Source organism: Lupinus angustifolius, chromosome LG18 (assembly GCF_001865875.1).
Source record: "Lupinus angustifolius cultivar Tanjil chromosome LG18, LupAngTanjil_v1.0, whole genome shotgun sequence".
Lineage (NCBI taxonomy): Eukaryota > Viridiplantae > Streptophyta > Magnoliopsida > Fabales > Fabaceae > Lupinus > Lupinus angustifolius.
Window position 1 is genome coordinate 11169674 of NC_032026.1, and position 27969 is coordinate 11197642.

The 27969-nt window shown below is 32.3% G+C and overlaps 2 protein-coding genes across 3 annotated transcripts; one reads left to right on the top strand and one right to left on the bottom strand.

The window, feature by feature from the left end:
• On the top strand, positions 6023–8826 carry LOC109332968 (B3 domain-containing transcription factor VRN1-like). Of its 2 annotated transcripts, none has more exons than XM_019568158.1 (6): positions 6023–6145; positions 6597–7083; positions 7185–7312; positions 7892–8174; positions 8340–8464; positions 8554–8826. In XM_019568158.1, the coding sequence occupies exons 1-6, from the start codon at positions 6059–6061 to the stop codon at positions 8800–8802; spliced, it is 1359 nt and encodes a 452-aa protein (XP_019423703.1). In that variant the 5' UTR covers positions 6023–6058; the 3' UTR covers positions 8803–8826. The 2 variants fall into 2 exon arrangements, with proteins under 2 accessions (XP_019423703.1, XP_019423704.1); XM_019568159.1 differs by lacking the exon at positions 6023–6145 and adding an exon at positions 6170–6244.
• LOC109333468 (probable sphingolipid transporter spinster homolog 2) lies at positions 9903–19089 on the bottom strand. The gene is made up of 16 exons (XM_019568961.1): positions 18838–19089; positions 18338–18469; positions 17637–17738; positions 16449–16553; positions 16299–16374; positions 15436–15510; positions 14890–14992; positions 14744–14806; positions 13769–13847; positions 13318–13415; positions 13055–13131; positions 12765–12878; positions 12266–12385; positions 11373–11501; positions 10966–11044; positions 9903–10239 (listed from the first exon to the last, which is right to left on the bottom strand). Exons 1-16 carry the CDS (start codon positions 18975–18977, stop codon positions 10100–10102), a joined length of 1632 nt encoding a protein of 543 aa, XP_019424506.1. The 5' UTR covers positions 18978–19089; the 3' UTR covers positions 9903–10099.

The following is a 27969-nucleotide window of genomic DNA, read 5'->3' on the forward strand; positions in this document are numbered from 1 at the left end:
TTGGCACAGCATGCTAGCTCAACATAGTTTTGCAACATTTTATCTGTGCTATTACCATGTCTAAGCTACATTCTTGAACTTGGCCAAAAAATCTCCATAGATTAAATTAGTAAGGAGAATGATAAAAATTAGGCATGTCTCTAATATAGTGTCTGGTATAATAATTATAAGATAAATGAGATTTCAATATTTCTTCTTCGAATATATTGACTTAACCCTACAAGTGGGACTACCCCCATAGCATGTTACCGCTAGAAGTGGAACTCGGTACGCATGTTACCACTAGAAGTAGAACTCGGTATTTCTTCTAGAGAATCTCCTGATTATTCTGAACAACTAGAAATAAATTCCTTTATTAGAAAGAATTCAGTCCTGACGTAGGATAAGTATCTAAAAGTTTTTGCATCATTAAAGATTCATCATTGATTGATATATTATGATCATGGTCTCATTTTGTCTGATTCTGTTGCAAACTTATATTTGATGAATAGGATTGAGACCAATGAGCATTGGAAAAAACTCTGGTTCGAGGCCTGAGCACCTCCTAGAAGAGAAAAGAGAGGGAGAGACTAGATAACTTCATGCTTGTTTCATTCATTAATTCTTCAAGGTATTTAAACATAAATTACACTGTTAAAAGGTGCCTAATATAATAACAATTTAGCAACAATTCTGGTGTGGCAACTGCAAATACTATTGCTTCCATTCTAATATTCTATACAGTTCTATATATGTGTTTGCAAATACAGAGTATTTCTGTTTACCAATCGTGTTATATTTCTTTGACATCAATGCTGATTTGGTCAAGCTTCAATAACTCCATCTTTCTTATGTATTCTACATATTATTTTTCCATTCTTTATTTATTTATTTTAGTGAATCATATACTAAAATCCTGATGGTTTCTGTAATTAATATAAACATAACTTTTTTATTACACCAAACTGATGCAGTTAAATAATAACATAAACTATGGTTGTTTAAAAAGAACAACAAAAAAACCAACTTTGAACCTATGGTTTAAAGCTAAATTGTGTTACATTGCAATAAGACCTTATGCACAACATGGTTACAACAAGTTCAAGAGAGAGGAGGAAAAGCAAAAGCAGGACTAGTTTATTGAAAAAAAAATCTTGGATCAACAACCTTAGCAGCTGCAAAGTTGAAGGACATCCTCAAACCTCTTCTTCTCTATGGCAGAATGATCAACCACACAACATGTCTGAATCTGATTGTTGTCTAAACCTTCTTTGGAGATGGGATTGAATTTGGCAACCATTTTAAGTACTGGGCTTTTCAACCCAAAATAAGGTGTTGCAGATGGTGATGAAGGTTGCATAATCACTGATGGGTTATGTGTTTTGCTATTGTGAGAAAGCATGAGCATTGCTGCTGTTGGTGCCATTGACAAGACCAAAGTTTCAAGCAGTATAGGGAAGATTCAACATTCAAGAATGTGTTAATTTCCATATATAGGGACTAGGGAGAGAGATATGTAGCCTCAAACACTTCTGTGGGCGTTCCTTTACCAGTTTCTCTTGAGGAGTGCAAAACCAAAGGGCCTTAAAACCATGGGAAATGGAAACTATTGCCTACCCTTTTCTTTGTACCTATCCATTAACAAACTAATCTATTTTAAGCTGCATAGTTATCCATTAAAAAAACTTACACTAACTTATTATCCTCATTCACAAATCACAATCAATATTTAATTATTATTATTACTATTATAAATGATAACACTTGCGAACAAGATGGTGGTCAAATGGAGCAAGACTAATAGATCCTCAGAGTAAAATTAATGTTTCGATTTTTGTGAGTAACATTTGTTAAGTATAGTTGTCTTAAATCTTGAAAGTAATCAGTTACTCACCCAAAAAATATGAAGAAATATCATTGATAGTATCAAAAAATGAAAAGATTGATATAGGAGGATAAGTTTGTATCAAGATTGCTAAATAACTTTCCCACACGACATGTTTTGTTCAATAATTTACCTAAAATTAGAAATATTGTCTTACCCTGGATTTTTTAATATTTTATCTTAAATTAAAAAAGCTAAATTGCTCTACAAGTTCTCAATATTTATCATTTCAAAATGATGCAAAAGTGAATTGTCCATGTGACATGTGAATAAACAAAGTTGTAAGATAATCAATATTTAAATTGATTTGTCACTTCAAATCTAAATTTTAATAACTAATGAAAACATTATACAAAATTTAAACCCGTCCATCAATAGTGGGCTAATAAATATTCTATTTATACTTAATGATGCATATAAATATAATAATTTCTAAATTTAATTTTTTAATTGTGATAAAATGTGACACACGTTAAAAATTGTTGTTTTTTCTCTTTTACTCGTCACCCTTCAGTGGTGTCAAGTTTCAATCTTCAAAAAAGTTTGTATCAATAGAAAACTATTACATGATACAACATCAATGATATTAAATTATAAATCATATTTTTGTATGGTTGAGTTTGAATAAACTTATTTAATTTTAAATTATTAATGCATAAAAAATAATAAAAATTTGATTAGGGTCATTTGTAACTTTTATCATGAATGATCATGCTAATTATTCAGAGTAAATACGTAAGAATATTTAAGTAGAAATATTAAAACAAATGAGTCCAATTAAAGTTTTATTTAAAATTCCTAATTAAAGTTTTATTTAAAATTCATAGTCTAGATTAGGGATGACAATATGGGTTTATCTCGACGAACCAATCTGTTTGGATTTGCATTTTCAGCAAGTGGGATTAAGGATTTTAACCCAAAAATTCATATTCAACCTGGTTTAGAAACCCGTTTTTTAAACGGGCCATAAAGGGTTGGGCTGGCCCAATGGACTAACATTAAAAAATGAGATCATGAACATGTTTTAGGTTTTTATTTGATGATGTTAGTAGTAGAAAAGTGGAGGCATCTTCCATCAATAAAACATCTAATGTTTAAAACTTAGGAGTTATAAGTTTTATTATGAATTAGGAGTTTAAACATTTAAGACTATATTGACTTGTTGTTCATAACTTACAAGTTTTAAACTAAGACAATATGTTATTGTGATATAGTAGACTTTGATTTGTGATTTTTCGTTTTAAATGATATTTATGATACATGATGATTATTAATTTTTAAAATTGTGATTGAGTTTATTATAAAGATGTGTTTTGGCAAAAAAAAAAACGGGTCAGATTGTCAGTCTTGTCAAATATGGGCTGGACTGACATGTTGAACCATTTTAATAATAAGGGTCGAGCCAACCCATATTTTGGCAATACAAAGATAGACGTAACAGAATCAGTATTGTCACCCTCCTCCAAATGCATATAAGCTCAAGTTTTAGACTAATATATTCTCCATAATATATTTATGAAGGGGAATAAAATAAACATTATGTAATACCCTTATATTATTAAGAGATGAGATCTACTTACTCCAAAAGTAAGTTTAAAAGACTTACTCTATATTTTAGTTATCAATTTTAGAAAAATCTAATGATTTAAATTTATTTACTAATTCAAATTATTGAATTTTTTTAATATTAATGATCTAGATGTGAAGTAAATTTAAGTGGATCTTCTCATATCGTTAATGTAAAAACTTCTATATAATTAATATATTTATATTATAACATTTTCTATATCGATACATATATTTTTTAGTCGGATATGCAAACCTCGTGAAACCGTGAGCTTGAATGCCGCTGAGCTGCGCTGTTGATTTTCTTGGCATTTGCATTCAATCGTCAGAACTACATGACACGTGCAGAAACCATTGGCTTGACGGTTTGTGCCAGATGAATTTTTTTCCTGTCTTAACAAGTTTGCTGAAAATCATATTATTTATGGAACACTTTAATAATCCTAATTGTCACATGTAATAATGATTAGGAATAAACTCAAATAAGTTTGATACAGTATTAGTTAAATATCTGACTCAGTTACTTACTTTAATAAATTTGGTTCATAACTCAAATCAGTTAAATTTAAGCTGAAAATTAAACTTATTATTTAATCAATTTTAGTTTTATGTTAGTTAGTTTTTCTTTCTACTATTTAAAGCTTTATTACAATTTTTCTATTCAATTCATTTGATTGAATGAAATAAATAAAAGTAAATTACACTGACACCATCTGAGTTTTAGTGAAATTACACAAATCATCCCTCACTTTTTTACACCTACACAAACCTCCCATATTTTTAAACTTTCATTACATTGACCACCCTGCATAAGAAATAAGTGTAATCTATTAAACAAAAAATGTAATAAATGCAATTAAGTTAAACAAAACATATATATTGTGTAGACAAGTCTAAATAATATACAAATCAATATATCTTTATTATTTTTGGTTCGTTAAACTATATTATAAGAGTGATTTGAGTCATATATTATTTGGGCGTGTCTCCACAATATATCATGTTTTTTTAACTTAATTGCATTTATCACATTTTTTGTTTAATAGATTACACTTATTTCTTATGCATGGTGGTCAATATAATGAAAGTTTAAAAATAGGGGAAGTTTGTGTAAGTATAGAAAAGTGAGGAATGATTTGTCTAATTTATAATTTACTCAATAAACAATTATTTTTTTCTTTGATTTTTAATATGAATACTTATAAATAAGAGGTATAATTCTTGTGAAACAGGGGTATAATAAATAAGAGGAAATGTCTTTAATAACACCACCATCATTTCCAAGCACGACCCTTATTCCCAAGAAGGAATACTATCGATAACAGAATCCATTGCCGACAACATTACTAGTAAGCCCTTGGTATTTACCACCAAATGATAACAATTTCTGACGAGGATAATACATTAATATTAACTATTGCATGACCAATGATGATCAGTGTACTAGATTTGAGTCCATTACTAAAATTAAGATGAAAATTTCATTTTTTTAATGAACAAAAGTGAGAAGAAAGAAAATGAAAAGAAAAAAATTGAAGGAAAAAAGTGGAAGAAAAATGAGATGATATTTTTATTATTTGATATTATTGAAAATAGAAAAAAGTGAGAAGAAAGAAAATATTCATGTATACATAATATATTTAAATTGACATAAATACCTTGTTATATATATAATTATGTAAATCTGCCTTTAAAAATCCTATGATTTCATTCATAAAACTTTAATGGTTCGAAATGAATATATATTTTTTTATACTACCAAATATATTTTATCACATTATGGTAAAAAATTAATCTCTTTTGAGTGCATGGTTGCTTTTTCCAACAAATATCATTCCAAAAATTTGAACATTTAACTTTTTTGGTTATTCTGTGGATCTAGTAGAATCTTGTATCACTAAATCAACATCTAGTTGGTTTTAATCATATATATGTTCAGGAGCAAAATTAAAAAGGCTCATTAAATATTTATATATTTACATTACTTACATAATTTACAATCATGTATTTTTATACTATGATAACTTTGCCAATTAAAATTACAAAAAAAAAACGATATTTTTAAAATAGATCTTCAAACAACCTTTCAAGTTTCAACTGAGAGCAACTTATAATTATTGCCAAGCCTAACAAAATTCCAAAAAAAGCGAAACCTAACCCAGCCCAACATAATATTCCCATCATCCATATTACATGAAGAGTCCAGTGCTTGTAATATGAGAATGATTTTTTTATATTTAGTTTAACTTTTTATTAAAAAATAAATTAAAATAGCATCCATTAAAATTTGATTTCTCATGTCGCAATCCTCACGAGTCTCCACTACTAGACCCAATTCATTCATACATATTACATGTACAAATTTCATCTGCACTAATTAAGGAATCCTAATAGTTAAACCAAAATATTTCATCATTATCCACAGTTGCTAGTTGCTACTGAGTTAGGGTTTATTAACAAGGATTGTCATTAGTTTTGCATACAAATCAACTCTTATTTTACACCTCGGTGAAGGGTTCTATTCGAAATCCGAAAGCAATTAGTTCCTTAGATAAAATAATACCTTTTTGTAGTAACAAAAAAAATTAGCATAGCGTCCTTATATGAACTTAACTTAATCCTATAGTTATGTCTTCTCAAGCACGTGATCAACAGTGCCATAACTTGCACTTTTTCAAGGTTATTCTTGAAAGCAACATTCGAGATGGAGATCTGGTATACATTTTTTTCCTCTCTCTCTCTCTCTCAATATGCAGGGTGGGTCGATTTTTTGTGTATAACGTGTAGGAGTATAGTAATATGGGAATGTTTCAGGTTATTAGGTTTTTACATAAATCTAGTTCTTAACTATTTTAGTCACACGTTTGATTATTACTGAAATATCAATAGTAGATATATTAATCATGTATTGCAATTTTTTTGTCTATATTTGATTTGTATATATTATTAAGGAGAAAGTAGTGTTATTACTATTTTTGTATGTTTTTAAAATTATCGTTTATCGTAGTTATTGACAATTGTGGAAAAATGTGGCTGATGAAATTGTAGAGATTTCTAAAACCGCATTTTTGAGGTCACTATTAAGGTTTCGGATCACAATTTAAAACTTTGTTGTTGTGTTTATGTTGTTAATGTTGAATGCTAATTGAAAAGAAGTTTGTGACAGAGGGTGCCAAAGGGTTTTGTGAAGAGATGCTGGCAAGAAATAACAAATCCAGTTTTTCTAAGGCTTCCAAATGGCACTGAAAGGAGAGTTTATTGGATTAAAAAAGATGGTGATGTTTGGTTTTCCAATGGTTGGAAAGAATTTGCACAATACTTGTCATTGGAAGTGTCACAGTTTCTGGTGTTTCGATATGAAGGAAAATCTCGATTTTATGTTATCATATTTGGAAAAAGTGCATTAGAAATAAAGTACCCCTTACCAGAAAATGAAGAGGTTAGCAATGGCAGTGATTACTCCTTGAAAATTGTTGATGATTTTGATATAATTAACTGTAAAAGGCACAAATCTCCAAAACCATGTTCTCAAGCTCCTAAAAAACTGAAAACCAATCCAAAAGAAGAACATGAATACTACTCCAGCCATGCTGAAACTAGGCTTCAGAAGTGGAAATCCCATAATGCAGGTCTTAGTAATGCTAAGAACAATGGTGAATTTCTACTCTCAATTTCTTCTTCTTTTTAACTTGATTAATTGTTGAAGTATATATAGTTATCTTATGCTTATTTGGTTACGGATATAAATTTGTAGGGGGAAGTAGCAGAGATCTTTATGAGAGAATCAATGCTTTCCACAAGAAAGTGAATCAGAATTTCTACTCTGAGAATCATTGGTTCACATGTACACTGCAGAAAACTTGCTTCCAAAGAGATCTCTTGGTAATAAAATATTGTGTTTGATGATATTTATTGTTTATTCATTCTGACATTCTTGACTGTTGAGATTGATGTATGTATATATTACTAGTGACAACAATGCACTATTGTGATAAATGATAACTAACAAAAATTTGATATCCCAAATCTTGTCTCATATGCTGTTGCACACCGATAAAAATGGAACAAAAACAACACTAAATAATGAATGTTTAAAATTTTTAATTGACATGTTTTCATTGGTGCGAGACAACTTATGAGACATGATTTAAGACAACCGATCTATGTTTAAATGATAATAATGAATCTTTTATATATATATATATATATATGTGTATAATCAAGATTCACCAATTTATCTTTTAATCAATCTTGACTCTTCTCTGTTAAATGAATTCAAATAGCCAAGATTTATTATTCTCAGTCCTCAATATAATAAGCATTCTCACTCAAATGTTCTATATATATACACATACAAATTGCTTCCACTTGAATCTTTAAATACTTAAACAGTTTCTTATTTTTGTCCCAAGTTCTTTATGAAAACAGAATATTTTTTCATGGGGAACTATTATGAAACAGGTCATACCAAAAGATTTTGCTAGAACAAATCTGCACAAGAAGGAAGGAGAAGCTACCCTTTCTTTGATGAAGGATGGTAAGGGCAGAACTTGGGATGTCATGATAAAGCACTATTCCCGCAATAGACTTTCAGCATTTGTTGGTGGTTGGATTAACTTTGTGGAGGACAATAATTTGAAAATAGGTGATGTTTGTGTCTTTGTGCTAAACAAGTGTAAGAAAGTTTCATTCCAAGTTGTTATTTTTCCTTTTGAAGATGACACTAGCCTTCTCCACTTTACAGGTAATCTATATGTCTACACTTAATATTTAATTCCAAATATCAATACATTTCTTTATAAGAACAGAAAAAAATGATTATCTTATCATTTTCACATCAGTAGTCACTTGAGGACATTATGGGGTGACTTTTCTCACTATTCATCTCCCAATTTATTCAATATTTCAGAGCAAAAAGGGTTTTCTAATAGGCCTTCTTCATGCCTTAAAGACCCTGAAGCTCCCAAAGCTAACATCAGAGTGTCATCCATTAATCACTTCACCATCCACATCAAGGACAGTTCATATCTTACGGTATGATCAATTGAAACATTGTTCGTGCGTACATCTTTTCTGTAAAGTCATGCATGCATATGCAATAATTAAGTTTATGTTATGTGCAGTCAATACCAATGAGCTTCATGAGGAATTACGTTACACTTGGTGGAAAAAAAGCAAAGTTAAGAGTTGGGAAGAGAACATGGGATGTAAAAGTGCAATATTATCAAACTAGAACCTATGCTAGATTCACTGATGGTTGGCGTGATTTTACTAAGGAATGCAACTTGAATGTGGGTGATTCTTGTCTATTTGAGATTATAGATGAGGAGAATTTTGAGCTCAATGTTTCAATTATGAAATACACCCACTAAATTCTGAGTTTCTTTTTATATACTCTTTCCTTGTGTTCTTTGTTATGAATTCTCTAAGGCTCTAAGTTTTTTAAGTTTACCCTTAAGTTTTTTCTCTATCTCTTTCAAATAGATTATTTAAATTAATTTGTTTCCAAAAAATCCAAGTTATTTATGTTTTATAATGGGTCAGAGAAGTTGTTTTTTTCATGACAGTATGTATTCAGAAAGAATAACCCTATTTATTCATTATTTAATGACTGAAATATAAATTATTTATATAATTTTTTTTATTTACTGGGCACTCTTAATAATTGTAAGTAGATTTGTTATATATTCGTACCATACTCTGTTAAAAATTATTTTAATACTAAAGGGTTTTACTGATCAGTGCATTGAAGAATCATGAAATAAAATTTACACCTCAAACCACAATTATAATATATAAAGATGATTAATAGTGAATATATTATTTCTTAATATTATATTTTAGTACTAAATTATATCATTGTATTTGATGATATAAAGAAGTATTCAAAATTTTCCTTAGTAATTAATGAATTAGGAGAATGTTTTGGGAATGCAATGATAAAAAATGTAGTTAAGACCATTAATAGGTGAATCACAAACTTTAGAAGGATGAATTAGGAGAATGATTTGGGAATGCAATGATAAACATATTAGGGTTGAATCCTACGTTAATACATGAAAATGATGAGATAAGATAGTCTCCTATGAAGTTTGCGATACAATTTAGTGTTTAAAAAAATGTAGTTAAGACCATTAATTCAAAAAAAATAGTTACTTTTGATTATAATGAATGCAATGATTTAATATTATTTTTTTGTACGTAATTATTTAATATATAAATTTCCTTAGAATATTGATTAACTTTTACCTTTATAGTTGTGTAACTCTTACTTTACAAATGCCAATTCTAGATAAAAATATTCTCTAGCTTAATTTAAGATGCTTTAATCAAACAGAATTTCTGTTTTTAAACTCAAATATGTATTTCAACAGTTTTACACTTTCACTACAAAATTAACTATTAAATAGTCTTTTATTTTGTTTCTATTAAAAATCATATATTAAATACAACATATCAAGGATTTTAAAGTCTAGATTAGTGGTAAACAATGTTCATGCTGCCCACAAATATTCTTCTTGGCAATTAATTTCCGTTAAGCAAAAGCAAAAGGATACTTACACCAAAAGTTATCTTAACTTATTCAGTAAAAAATTGCTATCTACACTATAATGGTCATCATTGTAAGAAGCCAAATGTGTTGGAAGAACATCAAAAGATGAAAGAAAATCAACATTCTTGGGTTTTAGGAGGTGCTAGCTTCTCTCCACTTTGCTTTTCAAGCAATGGCAGAGTGCTTGTCCTTTCCACAGTTGATACTTCATGCTCACTATCTTCATTAAATCTATCTACACTATTCAAAAATATTCCTGCCATAATATAAAATATAATGAGACAAGGCAAGTAAATTTTTTCAACATATTAAACATTTTTTCAGTTGATTATGACCATATAAATATAAATACCTAACCTATTTTTGATATGCCCAAACACATCCATCATAGTACAATGATAAGTCTTGTTCTTATTATTAAAAAAGTTGTTAATAGTTCTTGTTATTAATGTCTAGCAATGCGTCTCTTTATTAGCCAAGGGAAGTAGTAAATGTGAATTCTTTATAGAAAATCAATAGCAAGTTAATAGTATGTTTAATAAAATTAATCAACTAATTTATTTAATAAAAATAAGCTATGTATTGGCGTTCGGTAAAAGGGTTGACTCCAATAAACTTCGAGTTTATAAGCTCATAATTGATAAGCTAATTGAGGTAGCTTATAACTTACAGAATAGAAATTCATGTCATTTACATCTATCATTTAGCTTATCATCTTATCTGGCCAAACAGTTTCATTCATTGAGTTAGCTTATCAATTTCCAGCTTCTAACTTATAAGCTTTCATCTACCTTATAAGCTTCCGATCAACTTATAATCTTTAAGCTAACTTATCAACAAGTTTTCCCAAACAAAGCTTAAGTCACTAGGACCGGACTAGTGTTTCGGGGTTTGGAAGTTTGGAAAGAGGTAGTAGATTTTATACTCATTGCCATTATCATTGTACTAAAAAGAAAATCAACAAGTTGTGATAATGAAGTACCTATAAACCATAAACCAGCTGCTGGAAAAAATATACTTGTTAAAATCAATGCAGTGGTTCTCCAGTTGTGAATATGATCCTGCATTACCAATATATGCATAGAATGACCATCAGAATGTACCATATAACATTATATACATTTTTTTGTAAGTGATGGACATTTAAAGTTCTAGACAATTATGCTTAAAAAGTGTCAACTTAGTTGTTAATTTCTTTCTTGAACTTGTGGAGCCCAAATCTTGCTATGATTTTGTGGGAAAGTAACTATTTCCACTTATGTTGCCCCAGTGTGAAGTTTAGTGATAGACATAAAAGTGCTTTTTAGAATTGCTGCTTGTAAGTTGCTAAAAAGATAACTAAATCACTGCAAGATTTTTAGTTAACAAATAGAACCATAAAAAGCTAACCTGAAGAAGTCCAACAAGTGGCGACGAAGGTACATCTCCAAAGATATGAATAGCAACAGTAGATATAGCCATAGATAGGGGCCTCAAACTTGGTTTGACACAGTGGAGACATACATAATTCACAGGACCCTAAAAGAAAATCATAAGATAGTAAATATATGTTAAGAGTATGTCATGATACCGGGTTGCTTATGTGTACAGTTAGTTTGCAGCAGATATAGTTTTGTTAGTACTTTCTGTTATATTCTGTTAGTAGCTTCTTGGCTTAGCTTCTACATGCTCTAGACAGTTCTAGACCACTGTATAAAACCGTTGAAATTAGTTTCAGATGTCAGATTAAGTTTAAGACACCATTGTTTTCCAATTCTCTTTCTTCCCACTCACTCATTTCCTCAGTGATCATCATTTCTATCAAATATTGATAAAAAAAGTGATTTCTAAGTTCTGACCAGGTCTAAAAAATCTGATTTTTTAAGTTCCAAAAGTTTATTCTCAGACATATTTCACAAGTTTCTGATTTCACAATCAAGTAAAATTACCTAACAGTAGCTACAGAACTCTTATAAAATTACTTTAGCTAAACATTCCTAAACAGAAAACTCATTCTTCCAATTTTAATAATCCTAAAAATACATTATACTCAAAAGTGATCGTACAATCATTAAGCTTTAGAAGAGTAAGTTTAAGTATAATTTCCGTGTGATTTCATAGAAGAACATTGAAATATAATAATTCATCAAGACATAGTTCAAGATGATTATGCTAACAGAGGAATACTCAGAGTATCTAAATTATTACAAGATTAATAGATGACAAGCATGTAGATAGTTTGGTGAGCTATAACATTACAAGCAAACATGAAGAAAACTTCCTCTAGTAGAGAAGACAAGTACCTGAGTAGCAAAAACAAGTAGTTCACCAATAGCAAAAAGAGCTAGGAAGCCATATTGGTTTCTGAAACAGAAGGCACCAAAACAAAATGCTCCACCAATCAAGGTCGAAAGCGAGAGAAGCTGCAAAAGAATTCAAAGTGTTTAGAACAAAGCAATGGTATGTTGATTGAAGGGTGACATTTATGTAGAGAACTAGAGATCACAAAATTAGCCAGCGAGTATGGTTAACGAGTTTAACTAATCAGCCCTTACAACTTCAAAGAAATCATTGTTGCAGTTTATGTTATGGAATATTCAGGCAGATGTTGTTGCTGAGGTCAACAGCAGAATGAGCAGTTTATAAGTGCAAGGGCAGTTATCTAATTATATTAATCTTCAATTTGCACACCAGATATTTTAAAGAAGAAAAATAACAATAGTAATAATAAGAGTTGCATCGGCAATGCATAAACAAGTATGAACAAATGCTAGATTCTCCTCTCTGAATTCAAATACCAACCTTAAATGCATTTGTTAGTGTGTTATTCATGTAATCGAGAATAAAGCCTCCTGCCAATGTGCCCACTATTCCACATACAATTGTAATTCCTCCGAACATCATATCTGCACTTTTCTGCCAAAGTAAACGGTCCTTAGTATTTGTCTTACTTGTAAGTTATCTTAAATTACAGGGAATTTCTGTTATATCTCAATCTTTACAAGCATAAAGACATAACAGAAAGAAGGAACAACCATATTATTAAAATCATATGCATATATACGTGGTTATTAGATGAAACAAAGTCTCACCATATGATATATACTATAACCAGCTTTGGGCCCCCAATATGAGTAAGAACCTATGACAAAATTGTATGCTATGTAACCTGTAAATAAGCATAACAGAATTATATGAAGACGCATAGTAGAACAATATAATTGTCAAAATTACAGATAGAGGATATTAACATATGTTCATTTGGAAGTAAGTTTCTGACATGAATTTAACAATACATAGTAAATTTAAAGGAAGTAGCATATGGATATAGTACATTAGTAGGAGGAGGAAGTACCTAGAACGTTGACGACAAAAACCTTATCAAGCAAAAGTTCTTTCATATCTTTCAAAAACATTAAGAACGGATTTAATATTTTGATTGCAGATTTTGGCCTAACATAAGACAAGAATCAACATAAGAAAATTTATATACATCAGCCACTAAGTCTTGAATTAGCTTATTTTTTTGCTTAAAACAACTTCTAATCAAAAGCTTTATAATAGACCTTTTGAAATATAAGCAATTATTTCCCAGATCCAGAAATAAGGAAATAATCTTTCCCAAACATTCAATATGCAGTGGATGTCAGGCATGTCAGACAGGGGATGGTGGGAAAAATATCCTCGGCTGAATGAGACAGTTCTATCCTTATTCCTTAAGGCCAAAAGATACAAAGTAACAAATGCCTCGAAATGCTAAAATAAATAAACCATTAAAATATCAAGGACAGGTGTACAATTCTCACTTGGAAGTTTCATGTGAGCCTTCATCTTTCTCTGCCTTCGAGGACAATGATTCATCTTTTCCATTTGAAGCCTCTGCATCTTCCCATAAAATAAGTGAATTTGTTAGGCCCAATAAAGAGATATTGTGAATCTGGTGCAAACTAACAACAGAAAATCCTAAAATTCTCAGTTAACTGAAAAACATTAGATCAGAATTGAGTATTAGCTCTACTTATCCCAGAGAAGAAGTTATATTACTTTCCACAAAACCTTGAAAGGGGAAATGTTACAATTAGCACTTCAAAATGGATAATTTTAAGTTTGAATAGTAAAATTCATTGCTTTATGAAGCTCATCTCCCTTCACTGGCTTCAAATAAATGGGAAAAGGCTGAAAAAGAAAGTGAGGAGTAAAAGTACTTGTTGACAGAACATTAATCTGAGAGTATGCTCAACAACCAAAGTTTCATGGGAGATAAATAGATCTCTTCTTTTCAAAACGAAGGAGGATTACAATACAATAGAATGATATAGAAAAGAAAGAATACGAATATTCCTAAAAAAACATTACAGCGCAATGCAAGAGAAGAAATCCAGGGCAAAACCAGGCTCTAAGGAGCAATGCCAGAATAAGACAAGCACATCCCTCAAGAGATGAGCTAGTAAGGATTTTTTGGCTAAAATAGTAAGTAACTAGATTTATTTAATAGAATTGCGTCTATGCAATTGCAGATAATATACAAAGTACTTGTCAGGAATGGGTACAACAAATTGTTCTTAATCATAAGAAAGTCCTAAGTTTAGATGATGCATTATTATTATGCCTATAAAACATAGGAAAGTGCTATATAGAGAGAACTAACTTGTCAAAATTAGTTGCCATACTTGACGACTCTAGGATGTAAAAGTATCATTACTACTTTCTCTTATCCAACAACCACCCTTAAATCCTCACTAAATTTATTTGGCTAAAGCAACTCTAAAAAATAATTGTACCTTGAGCTCCTGATGTGACTGTCTCAGGTGCCAGCACCGTTTTTGGATCAGCAGGAACAAAACCTGGATCCATAAGTAGTTTAGACTTCGGAGATGGAAAACAATGTTAGGGAATCACAAAAAATGAATGCAAGACAAATTTGCACCTTTCAATTGCAAAGGCTTCATAACAAATCCCAAAATAGCGAATGGAAACATCAATATGGCCTCCACCCAGAATGCCCAACGCCAACTAAGATGAATCCCAAGCTTTCATAAACACAGGAAGGAGAAAATCAGAGAGGGCAATTTAGAAAACAAGAAAAAAGAAAGAAACAACACACACTTGATGATTATATGAGTAAGTGTCGATACTATAATAGAAAGGAAGTTTCCCAGTTATTTCATCCGGGCTTTCTTTTACTTACAATAACAATTTTTGTTTCTATTTTAATTGAAAGGGAGGAGAAAATTGTCATTCTCAATTAATCACAACCATTACTTACACCTACTTTCAACTTTTAAGGAACTCCCATTTTAAAAAAAATTCTTATCTTAGACCAATTTTACTTTTCATCTGGTTTCTAAAATTTTGAAGGAAAACTTATGCTTTCGTTCTATATTCAAATAATATACATATCTTTCTCCACATCTGCATTGCATGTGTTAATACTATTATTTAACAGTAGTATTCAAACCAAATGAAAACTTACCAAACCACCATAAATGTAGCCAATAGCATATCCTGCTGGTATACACATGTAAAATATAGCAAGCCACGCCGTTTTCTGAAGCATATATACACAGTATAAGAAAATGTCTCCGTTAAAAAGGAAAATAGACAGCAATTATAATGACCTAACATTTAACTACCAAGAAGGGTAAAGAAAATTCGTTCAATTTTACAACATGGTATCCATAAACCATGTGAGGTGTTGAGATGAAGCAAACTTATCTCAACTCTCATTGATCAAGTGGCCATACAGATTAGATCTGATATTACATATTCATGCTTAATAGCAATAAGTATTATCAAAACTGTTGAGTAAGTTTGATTAATATACAGGTGCGCTCAAACTTAGGTTCTTGAATCTCACCACAAACTTTTTCTTTGGGTGAGTCTCAACGCAACTGTAAGGTTGCTTGCCTTATGACCTGAAAAATAATAGGTTCCAATCCTGGAAACAAACACTCTCTGTTGGCAAGACTAAGGTTACATAGATCTATCCTTCCTAGATCTCACTAAGTGCGAGCCTTATGCATCGGGCTGCACTTTTTTAGATGATGATGGTTTTGCCCCAAAAGGACAATCAACAAAACCAACGACAACTTATGAACTATAACAAATATTCATCAATATATAATCACCATTTAGAAAGTGCATAAGACCCTCTGAAGATAACATATAATCACATCATACTTGTAGAAGGAATTTCAACTGACCCATAATCCCAAAAAACAATTGCTTCACAGCTCACTAACTAAAAAACATGACGGCTAGATATGAGCATATAACAGACAATAGACACTCTTCCAAGCTTGAAGGCATGAGATGATTCCAAACAAAGAAACAAACCTGAGCATCCGGGGCACTGTCATCAATGAAAGGTGCCGCTAGACTTATAAATGAAGCCTCACCAACACCAACAAGCCTATAGAGAACAGGAAAAGCATAAGGAAAAACAATAATCATAGAATGTGAAAAATTATTGACAAAGATACTTACATACGACAGACTGCAATTGACCAGAAATTGAAGGAAAAACCACAACCTAAGGTTGCAAGAGTCCAAACTGACAATCCAACTCCAATAAGTCTAAATGGATTTACACTGCAAAATATAAGAAGTTTCTCAGGATTAAAGTTTACCTAAGTTAATGATAGCAATTATAAGTCACTTAAATGGTATGTGTGTGTGCATGATAGAAAAGGGCAGAAAACTCTTGGTTATTGAATTACTGAGTTTAACATGCACAGGGACTTCATTTTAACGGGGAGAATGACAATAGAATTGATAACCAACTTTTATGATTGCGATTTAGCTTCCGCTGATTCAAAACATTTTAGACACACGGACTCCGGTTTAAAATATGGATCCATCCCAATATGATTTCTTCAACTACTCTTAATACACTTATTAATGACGCTATTGCTTTTCTAGTAAATCAAGAAGGAAATTTGTGTGTCGATATAGTAAGGTTAAAAGCTTGTTTAGGTTTCAGAAGGTTCATTCTGTCACAATATTTTCTGAAGCACTAATTAGGTTTTAAGCGAAATAAAGTTGAAAGCACCATGTTCAACATAAGTACAAGAACACTACATAAAATACATCAGACGATTTCATGCTAAAACAATAATGCGGCATGCCATATAATCCGCGTTAAATATTTTAATGACGACAACTCTGTAATCAAATGGAGAAGTTAAAAACCAGAGACTGCCAGGATAACTAAGTCTGAAGCAGAATGAGCACAAAGCTGGATGGCAGGGAGGGAACTAAACTTAAATAAATTTGATGTCGCTAGTAGATGATGCACTTTAAAAGGGCCTCCACATACATCAATGCAAACAGGGGTTGCATGTGTGTCCCACCCCCACTTTGCTGCATCTAGTGGGATATTGTACCCCTTGGCATCCCAGCGTACTTACACAAAAGAAAGTAGTAAAATCTCACAATCACCGGGGACAGTTATATCTTATGTGGGTGTCTATGAGTTCATTTATCAGTTTTGATGGAGAACTTAACATTTCAAATAATGATTTTAAAGTTTCAAATGTCCAGTACCTACCACCAAGATTAAAATCTATCTTCTATAATGAACATTAAGACCTAGTCATGAAACAATGTATCTCACTTATTTACAGTATCATATATAGCAGGCATATGTTAGAACTATTTGAAAACAATCTTTACCTCTTCGCTAGAAATGCGAATATTGGAGAAGCCACAAGAAGTCCAACCATAAAAGCAGATGATAGAACTCCATCCTCAAAATTGCTTAATTTAAAATCCCCCCTACATTAATGGACACAGTCACACAACTAAATTGTCAAATTATACCACTACTAAGTTCTGAAAATTTAGTGCTTCATATTACATTCGTAGATATCATGGCAAGAATATAACCAAAAAAATGTCATGGCAAGAAACAACAAAGGAAAAGCTCATACAGAAAACTGAAACACTTATCTAGTAGAGTATAAATTAAATCCCACATCTATGTGGTTGATGCTTGCGTTGACAGGCATCCATAAGTCATAATGCAGGGAACATAGGTTCGTCACCAATAACTCAATTCTTTTTCATTTTGCTTTTTCAATTGCTTCATTTTAATTTTGAAGATAAATGATATAGATACACCCAACTCAATTTAAAACAATGACAACATCCTCTATTCTCGATGTGAAAGAGGAACGCGTCTGTAAAAATCGAAGATATTAGTTTGATAAACTTGTTGCCGTTAGTCATGCTCTTAGACGTTATTCTCCTTTGGGAACCACACAAAATATGGTGGTGGATTGCAGACAAAATATAAATAAAAGATTAAGAATTTTGAAATGCACAAAAATTAAAGAGAAGTTTCAAAATGCACATATAAGGTCCCAAATTCTTACTGTATTCCAGTTCCAGGTGTGCATTTACCATCTTTGGTGCAAATTCCTCGACTTCCATTAACACCATTGCTAGCTATTGCTCCTCGATCCACATAGTTTATCAAGCTAATAATACAAAACATAGCCAGTAACCTACAAAAAAAGATTTGAAAGATTAAGAATTTTTAAATGCACAAAAGGGTTGAATTTCCAATTTTTGTCCTAATCTTCACCTACATTGGTCAAATATGAATGATCATTATATTTCCCAAAGCCCATTAACTAACATAATAAAAAGAAACCCAAGAATTCTAAAATTATTCAGAAAAGCTTAAATTTATTTCCCACACGCATAAACATGAAATTCAAAAAATAAAAATAAAACGACACCGAATTACTCCTCTTCTCCTTTCCCAAATCACAAAAATTCAAAAAGAATCCATATTTATTTCCTTTAATTACCCACATTCTTCTTCCTATCACAGATCCATGAACAATTTTTTTCCAAAAAGTAAAATTACCTCTTTGGTGTAAACCATGAAGTTGAAGGAATCATGGTTTTGTTGGCCATGTTTGGCACCACGGAAGACTCAACCTCAACAGAGTGTGAAGAAGAAGAAGAAGAATCCTTATGCTTTGTTTCAGGTTCATCTTGCCCCATCTCAATTTTAATAATATATATTATAATATATTATATGGTTTGAGAATGGTAGCAAAATGTCAAAGACAGAAACCCTCTCTCACTCTTTGGTTTTAATATGAAATAGCTTTTTTGGTAACATAATTTTCATAGGAATGAAGTGTATTTATAAGAGTGGTGGACTTTGCTTTCTTTCAAAGGTTAATCTTTTCCGTGACAACAAAACTTATCTGTAAGGGTGGATTATGCTTTTTTTCTGATTCTGATGCGATTCACTTCCTTTTTTTTCTGTTTTATTTTAGCTCTAATGTTGTTTTCTCTATCTATATATCTTTTAAGCTAGTTTTCCAAATTTAGATATTAGATTGTTTTTGTACCTGCTTAACGGAAATCTCGTGACTATGAAGTTTACTATTTAAATTTAAAAACTAGTTGATTTCTAAATAATTAAAGCACGATTCTCTGTTTTATCCCATTTTATATCCTTTCTATAAACTAAATCATATATACTTAGTATTTTATCTATGCAATATTAATATATTTTTTTGGTTTCCCACAGGTATCCTCACACTGGAGGCAATACTGTCCGAGCCGAGTGGGGCTAACTCTCCCAACGGACATTTTTTCCATCCACAAGACTCGAACCCGGGTTCTTGCTTAAGGGGAATCAAGCATGTACCACTTGAACCAAAGCCTGTTGGTCTATGCAATATTAATATAAATATTTATACACAATTATTATATTATTTATTATTTAATTGTATTATTTATTTTGAAGAATCAATAATAATAAAATATGAATGGTAGATAGTGATATGATAGTATATAAAAATATATATTGTTAGTTTAATATTTTTTTCCTTATATACTTTAGTTCTTTCATTGTTTTTTAATGAAGAAGGGGAAATTTATGTGAGGGAGATGGTGACAACGTAGGAAGCTTAAATTAAAAATACTAAAGTACACTGCATTATTGCCTCCAATATTTTTCAGCTGTATTTTTAACAAATCAATTTTTTGCTTATTCTCTTTCAGAAATCAACAAAATATATTTTTTTAAACTTTATCCTCATCTAATTAATAAGATAATAATACCTCAAGATGAATGATTATAACTATAATAGAGAATAAAGACAAAGTACTAAAATATTATATAAATTTAATAAAAATAAATATAACTTGTAAACTCAAAATTTTAAATATGTCTCAGACACGTAGTAAGATTTTGACATTGATTTTGGGTTCTTCCTAAAATTTAAGGGGAGATAGCTAATTAATTAAATAATAAAAATGAGTAATGTTATACCAGCATAATTACCTTAATAATTCTTAATCATAAAAGATTTACTTCAAAATTATTAACATATATAAGAATTTTTTGTTCAAAGTGTGTTCAATAGTATTTGACTTTGACTTTGTACAGTATTATATTATACCAATTTTTTCTCGGTGACGCATCAAATTCATGTAGATAGAAAATAATACACGTGTAACTTTTAGTAGTTAGTTGAGAAAAATTTAATGCTAATAATAACATAATAGTATAACATTTTCCATAGAAATTTGAGAACAGCTAATATTATTTTTTTCCACTTGTTAAGAAATAAGAACAGAGTTAGTTGAGAAATTTTTAATGCTAATAATAACATAATAGTATAACATTTTTCATAGAAAATGAGAACATCTAATATTTTTTACACTTGGAAGGAAGACTTCCAAAGACAATTCTCAAGGCTACCATTACATAAAGTGAGTATTGAAAAGTTTTGTACTATGATCTAATGTGTTACAACATCACATAAAATGTTTAAATGCCACCCCCAAAAATAAAATAAAAAATATTTTCTTCATGCTAAGTTACTATACATTTATTGGTTTTCAAAAATTAATTGAGCATCTCATTTATAATGTTCCACAAGCTCCCTTGAATTGAGATGTTTCCTATGCATACATTATTAGCTTTGCAATAATAATAACAATGAGTATTTTCGCTTATTTGCAAGGTAAAGTTGTATATATTTACTCTTACTAGGTGGGACTATCGTGGGAATGTATACTGTTACTCTGCAGTACCTTGTTTGCTACGTGAAACACTATTTCCATCTAAGTTCACAGCTTGATTTAGTTCATGATCTTGTTTTTCAACTTTTACTTCCTTTTGAGTTCTACTCAAAGAAGCTAAATCTTTCAACTGTCAAAGTACATACATCAGTTTAATCTTATATAAGCAGCAGCACAAATAATTATAAGGTGAAATTGTGCATGATATAAAAGTTTTCTTGAAAGCTAGTTTTTGGATGCTGGTTTTTGGATGGTAACAAATTAAAGAAAGACTTGAAAACATGAAATATACTTGTAAGATGGTTTTGGAGTATTCAATTTCCATTTATTCTTCTCCAAAACTTAACTTACAAACAAACCCAAATGAAATTTTACTCTGGAAACTTTTGGAGGTAAATGGAATTTAATAATTGCCCCAAGATGTCTAACTTTTAATATCAAGGACTATATAAACAAAGAAAAACAGTAGAAGGATCTTCCTACCCCTTTCTTTGCCCAAATATTTCCATAATGCAATAGAGAAACGTGGAGGAAATAACATTCAAAGAGAAACATCAGAAAAAAATATGGCTATTTTCCAACCATGTTATGTTTTTGGAAGGGAAACATATGATACCATATCAATGCAAATAATCCCCAGTTATTAAGTTATCACATTTTATATACAGCTACAATCAAAACCAGATTTGCTCTACAATTATGTAGTTGGGTTTGTAATTTTGGTTTTTCTTAAACAATACAATTTGATAAGTCTTTCAGGATTTGACAAAGTTTTGAATGTTCTACGATTATTCTCAAACTACAATAACACATCTTACTCTTTGATAGAGCTAGATCCTACTCTCATTCTAACTAAACTCTGTAGATAATATTGTCTTTATTTTTTTACACTCATCAAATACAATGTTAAAAAATATGATGCTCAAATAATGAAACTAGTAGATAATTTTGTTTCAAGTACAAGTAATATTGTTTCAAGTGCACCAAGGTGATACTTAATGAGCTAATAGACACTTTGTTCAAAGTAATTGACAGTTGGAACAGTTAAAGACATTTTTTCAATAAAGTCAAAGCTTAGGCTTCTTACCATATCTAATTAATCATGTAGGGTAAAGGCTTAGGCTTTCAAATAATTCTATTTAGTCTAACATATCTATTTAGGCAAAACCTAATATTAACAAGAGGAAAGATTCACTCACTTCAAAAATAAGTTTTTTAAACTTACTTTCAATCCCAGCTATAAGAAAACCGATTTAGAGAGAGAAGATAGAAGATGAAAACTGATTTTGTTATTCAAACTTAGTTAGTTACAAAAATAGGGAAATAAGAATTTATATAAAGTTTGACAGCTCAGCATAGTGAAGCTAGTCACAACTAACATTGGCAATTTGGGCCATGCCCATGGAGTCCACCTGGCCCACCCACATGTTTTGAGCGGGCATGACATGAAAAATCTGTCCATCCGCCCTAAAATGTCCACCCAATATGTCATTTTCGCCTATGGGCATTTCAAACGAGCGGGCAGGGCAGCCCACAGACAACAATGAATACTAAAATAAGAAATTTGATGGGTCAAGTAGGGCAAAAGTAATTCACGTTCTCACCACTCGAGTACAATGTAGCATATTTGCAAAATATAATATCTTACCAATTAACTGTATGTCCAGTTTATGAAAAAACAAGGTGTTATGTTTTGTTTTGAATCATACTGTCGCACTATGCATCCATGTAATCTCAAGTATGATAGCATGAATATTGCAGTGTTTCACTAGTGGAATAAAAAAAATAAGAAATAGTATATATTATCTTACAATGTTTCATGTACTAGATTATTTTTAGTTTTTTTTTAATTTAGGGCGGCCTGCAAGCCCACTCTGCCCAAAGTTAGGGCAGGCAGGGCATGATATTTCATGTCCGCCCTAATTTTGATGGACATTATATGGACAATGGCAGGGCAGGTAGGGCCGCCCTAATTGCCAATGCTAGTCACAACCTTTACCTCACTCAAATATTAACTAAAACAGAATTACAACCACTAAGTATATTCTAATATACCCTTCCTGAATTTGAGGGTGTATAGGAGAGGTGACTAGACTAGAGTAATCTCTAACTTGAAGCTGCTTTCTGAAGTTAGTGAGTTTATCGGTAGAAAGATGATTGATAAGGACATCAGCAGTTTGAAGATCAGATGGCACATGAGCAACAAGCAAAGTCTTGTTTTGAATCTTATCACGAACAAAGTAGAGATCAAGCTTAATGTGTTTGGTTCTACTATGAAGCACAGGATTATGGGACATAGAAACGGTACTCAAATTGTCACACAGTATGGTATGTGTTGAGTATGAAAACTTGATCTCTTGTAAAAGAGACTCAACCCACATCAGTTCTTGAGCAGCCAAGGCTAGACTCCTATATTCAGCCTCTGTGCTTGACCTGGAAATTGTTTTCTGCTTTTTGGACCACTAGGTAATTAGGTTAGGACCAAGATAGATGCAGACTCCTGAAATTGACTTCCTATCATCCACATCAGAAGCCCAGTCAGCATCACAAAAGGTTGTGATAGGAAGAGAAGCAAAGACAGCAGCCTTCTAAAGAAAAAGGCCACAAGAGGTAGTGCCTTGAAGATATCTAAGGATTCTTTTCACAACAACCCAATGAGAGTTGAGAGGTTGGCTAAGAAATTGACAGACTTTATTGACACTATAAGTGGTATTAGGTCTAGTGATTGTTGCGTACAGAAGAGCACCAACAATAGGCCTATAAAAGGTGGGATCAACATAAAAATCATTCCCTTCTTTAGTGAGTCTGCAGTTGCTTGTCATAGTGGCTGTCACATGTTTAGCAGTGCCCATATTAGCTCTATCAAGGAGATCTCTGATGTATTTTGATTGAGACATGAGAAGAGATCCATCAGTGAGGTGCTTGATCTCAATGCCAAGAAAGTAGTCTAGTTTTCCAAGTTGTTTAAGAGCAAAGGAAGAGTTAAGATCTTGAATGACCTTATGAACTTGAGAAGAAGAAGAGTCGGTTACAATGATGTCATCAACATACACAAGAACAAAGAGCTGAGAGGAAGTTGAAGTATGCATAAAGAGAGAACTGTCACATTTGCTTACCATAAACCCGAGAGTAAGAAGAGTAGACTTGAGCTTCACAAACCATTGTCTTGGAGCTTGCTTGAGACCGTAAATAGCTTTGTGAAGTTTGTACACTAAGGATTTGTCACTGTGTTGAAAACCAGAAGGTTGTTGCATGTAAACCTCTTCATTGAGAACTTCATTTAAGAAGGCATTATTGATACCAAGTTGTTCAATATGCCATTGATAAGTAACAGCAAGGGTCAAGAGGATACGAATGGTGATGGGTTTAACAACAGGTGAGAAAGTATCAGTGTAGTCAATGCCAAATTTTTTATGAAAGCCCTTGGCAACTAACCTTGCTTTATACTTGTGAATAAATCCATCAGAATTTTCTTTGATCCAAAAAACCCATTTACATCCAATGGCATGTTTGCCATGAGGTAAAGGGACAAGAGACCATGTTCCCAAAGCAAGGAGAGCATTGTACTCTTCTTGCATAGCTTGCTTCCAAACATGATCAGCAAGAGTAGATTTGGCACTAACAGGTTCACATTGAGTGGGGAGAACCTTGGGAACAATGGTTTTGAAAATTCCAGACGTAGACCTTGTTTGCATAGGATGAGTGGATGAAGATGGCAAGTGGTCAAGAAACAAACTAGTGGAAGAAGAGGTATCCCTAGAATCAGACACATGTATAGGAGATGTGACAAGACTAAGTAACAAAGGGGGAGACACTGAAGTAGATAAAGGAATGGAATTTGTAGGGATATCAGTAGATGAAACAGAGGTAGGAGGCAAGAAAATTGAGATAGGAGGAGAATGAATAGTGGAGTTGAGGGAGGGAGACAAGGTAGTAAGACCATTTTGGACAAAGAAAGAATTACCATGAAAGGGAAAGGAATGTTCATTAAAAACAACATCCTTTAAAATATAAAGTCTACCATCTTGGGACAAACATTTATGACCCCTGTGATTAGGAGAGTAGCCCAAGAAAACACACTCAGTACTCCTAGGTTCAAGTTTATGTTTGTTGTAGGGTCTAAGAAGAGGAAAACAAGAACACCCAAAGATTTTAAGGAATTTGTAATCAGGAACAGTGCCAAACAATTTATGGTAAGGAGATTGATGTTGCAAAGTGGGTGTAGGGTTTCTATTAATCAAATACACGGCCACCATAAAGGCAAACTCCCAATAGTCCATAGGAAGTTTAGCATGAAACAAGAGTGTTAATCTTGTCTCAAGTATATGCCTATGTTTCCTTTCCACATTACCCTATTGATGGTGTGTGTGAAGGCAAGACAATCTATGTTGTATGCCTAATGACTAAAGATAGGAGGTGAATGGTCTAAATTCACCACCAAAAGAAACATCCAAGTGACCCTAGAGTGAGCATCAACTATAGTGAAGTAGTACTTAAAACCAGAATGAGTACTGAGGTGCAGGTCCCCATAAGTCAACAAACACAAGTTCAAAAGGTTTATTGTAAACAGTGGAAGACAAAGAAGCATTTAATTTGTGAGCTTTGCCCATACAACACACATTGCAAAAATCAGTGAAGTTTTTATTGCAATAGGGAATATTACAATGTTTCAAGACATTATAGACAATGGCCTCATGAGGATGACCAAGTCTACAATGCCACAAATGAAAAGACCTAAACATAGAAGAAGCCCTATTACAATTATCAACAAAGCTATTCACGATATCAATAGATTTATTTAAACCAGAAACAAGAGAATAACTAGGACGAGAGACATAGTTGGGAACAAGATCATGAAACGCATACAAGTCATCTTTGGTTATAGAACCTTGAAGAAGAAGCTCATTAGAAACCTGAGATTTCACAAAACACTTGTCAGCATGAAACTCAAAATAACAGTGATTATCTTTGGTAAATTGCGAAACACTAAGAAGATTTTTCGTAATTTGAGGAAAATGTAAGAGATTATGTAAAGAAAATGAGAGAGTAGAAGTAGGAGAAGTAAATTGAGAAGTCCTTGCGGAGTAAATAGGTATATCATGACCATTACCCATGAATATATGATTTGGACCAAAGCATTCAGTGGGAGTGTGAATTAGATCGGCATATGAGGTGAGATGATTCGTAGCTCCTGAATCTGGATACCATGTAGAAGGTTTGGGAGCTTCAACATTTATTGTCATGGCATGTGGTGTGTAGAACTCGGTCCAAGAAGAGACTGAGATGAAGTTGGCCCAAACTGAGATGTGTGAGGCCCAAGTGTATAGTGTGCTGCAGTTGGGGGAAAATGTGAAGGAGGAGAGTAAAAGTGATCAGTGTATGATGGAAAGTGGGCCTGAGAAGGCCCATGGGAGAAATTAAATGATGAGTGATGGCCTAGCCCAGTTTGTGTGAAGGTTGATGAACGTGGAGCAACTCCAACATTCCGAGGAGCGTAGGTTAGAGAACTGTAACCATAGGGTGCATAATAGCACATTGCCACGTCATGACCAAAACGGTTACAGAAATCACAATACAACGGCAAATCACGATGAGATCCCCTTCCTCCGCGCATACGACCACCACGACGACCACGATAGCCACGATAACCACCATTCGAAGCAACAAGACCATAATCAGGTCGAAGAGACTGAATTTGAGGCAAATCAGAAAATGTCGATATTGATGGAATAGATCTTCCTGAGTTAGGGCACAGTGATGCGGAGGAAGAATGAGCAGCGGCAATGTTTGCCGATAAAGCATCAGAAAGAACTTTTGACTTGTTCTTCTCCATTCGCGATTCAAAAGTCGGAAGAAATGATTCCAAGGAATGAAGCATTGGAAGATCAAGTTGCGTCTCAATTGAAGTAATCATCGGTTGGAATTCTTCGTTCAAACCATCCAACACATAATCAATGTATTCAGTTGTGGAGATTGGAGCTCCAATGAAAACTAGAGCATCAACAAGATTTTTTATATTCCGAAAATACTCAGATATAGACAACGAACCTTGAGTAATTGAACGAAGCTGAGAACGAAGTTGTCGACTTCTAGCTTTCGTTTGAGAACTGTAAAAAATTATGCAGTTCCTCCCAAAGCTGCCATGAGTGTTGACAACCACCAACACGAGGTTGTAAGCTTTCCGAAAGTGAATTCAACATCCAGGAAAAGGTCGCTTGATCTTGTTCCTCCCAACGCAAGTAAGCAGAGTTCACTTTGTTGATAAGGCGATCATCATCAGTGAGAAACCGATGAAGTGTTGCGGTTCCAAGAACAAACTGAGTAGCTCTATTGGAAGTGAGAGTGGCGATCATGAAATGCCGCCACACGAGAAAGTTCTACTCTATAAGTTTCATCGTCAGAGCAGGTAGAACTAACGGTGACGCAACCGTTTGCAATGGAGATGGAGATGGTGTAGACGAAGGAGAAGAGAGAGAGGCACCAGGAACCGGAGAAGGCATGATACCATATAAGAAAACCATTTTAGAGAGAGAGAGAATAGAGAAGATAAAAGATGAAAACTAATTTTGTTATTCAAACTTAGTTAGTTACAAAAGGAGGGAAAGGAGGATTTATATAAAGTTTGACAGCTCGGCATAGTGAAGCTAGTCACAACCTTTACCTCACTCAAATATTAACTAAAACAGAATTACAACCACTAAGTATATTCTAATACTAGCTATCAATTCTAAGGAAATCCAATGGTTTCAATTAGTGAGTAGATCTAAACCATTAGATATCCATAACGTTGATGGCTAGGATGAAGAGTAAGTTTACTCTTGGAGTAAGTGGATCCTCACTCTACTAACAAATAGCATTGCAGGTTAAAGTAGAAGTTACATAGAAATGATGTACATAGTATAATGTGTGGTCAAATGGATAACTACACCCCCCAGCCCCACAACAGATTTAA

Excerpts from the sequence above, each read along its gene's own strand:
- LOC109332968 (XM_019568158.1), top strand. The coding sequence starts at position 6,059 with ATGTCTTCTCAAGCACGTGATCAACAGTGCCATAACTTGCACTTTTTC. Across the intron at positions 6,146-6,596 it reads ACATTCGAGATGGAGATCTG|AGGGTGCCAAAGGGTTTTGT; the intron begins GTATACATTTTT and ends AGTTTGTGACAG. Across the intron at positions 7,084-7,184 it reads TAGTAATGCTAAGAACAATG|GGGGAAGTAGCAGAGATCTT; the intron begins GTGAATTTCTAC and ends ATAAATTTGTAG.
- LOC109333468 (XM_019568961.1), bottom strand. The coding sequence starts at position 18,977 with ATGGGGCAAGATGAACCTGAAACAAAGCATAAGGATTCTTCTTCTTCT. Across the intron at positions 15,511-16,298 it reads ACAGTGCCCCGGATGCTCAG|AAAACGGCGTGGCTTGCTAT; the intron begins GTTTGTTTCTTT and ends TATATGCTTCAG. Across the intron at positions 12,879-13,054 it reads GTTATAGTATATATCATATG|AAAAGTGCAGATATGATGTT; the intron begins GTGAGACTTTGT and ends TTACTTTGGCAG.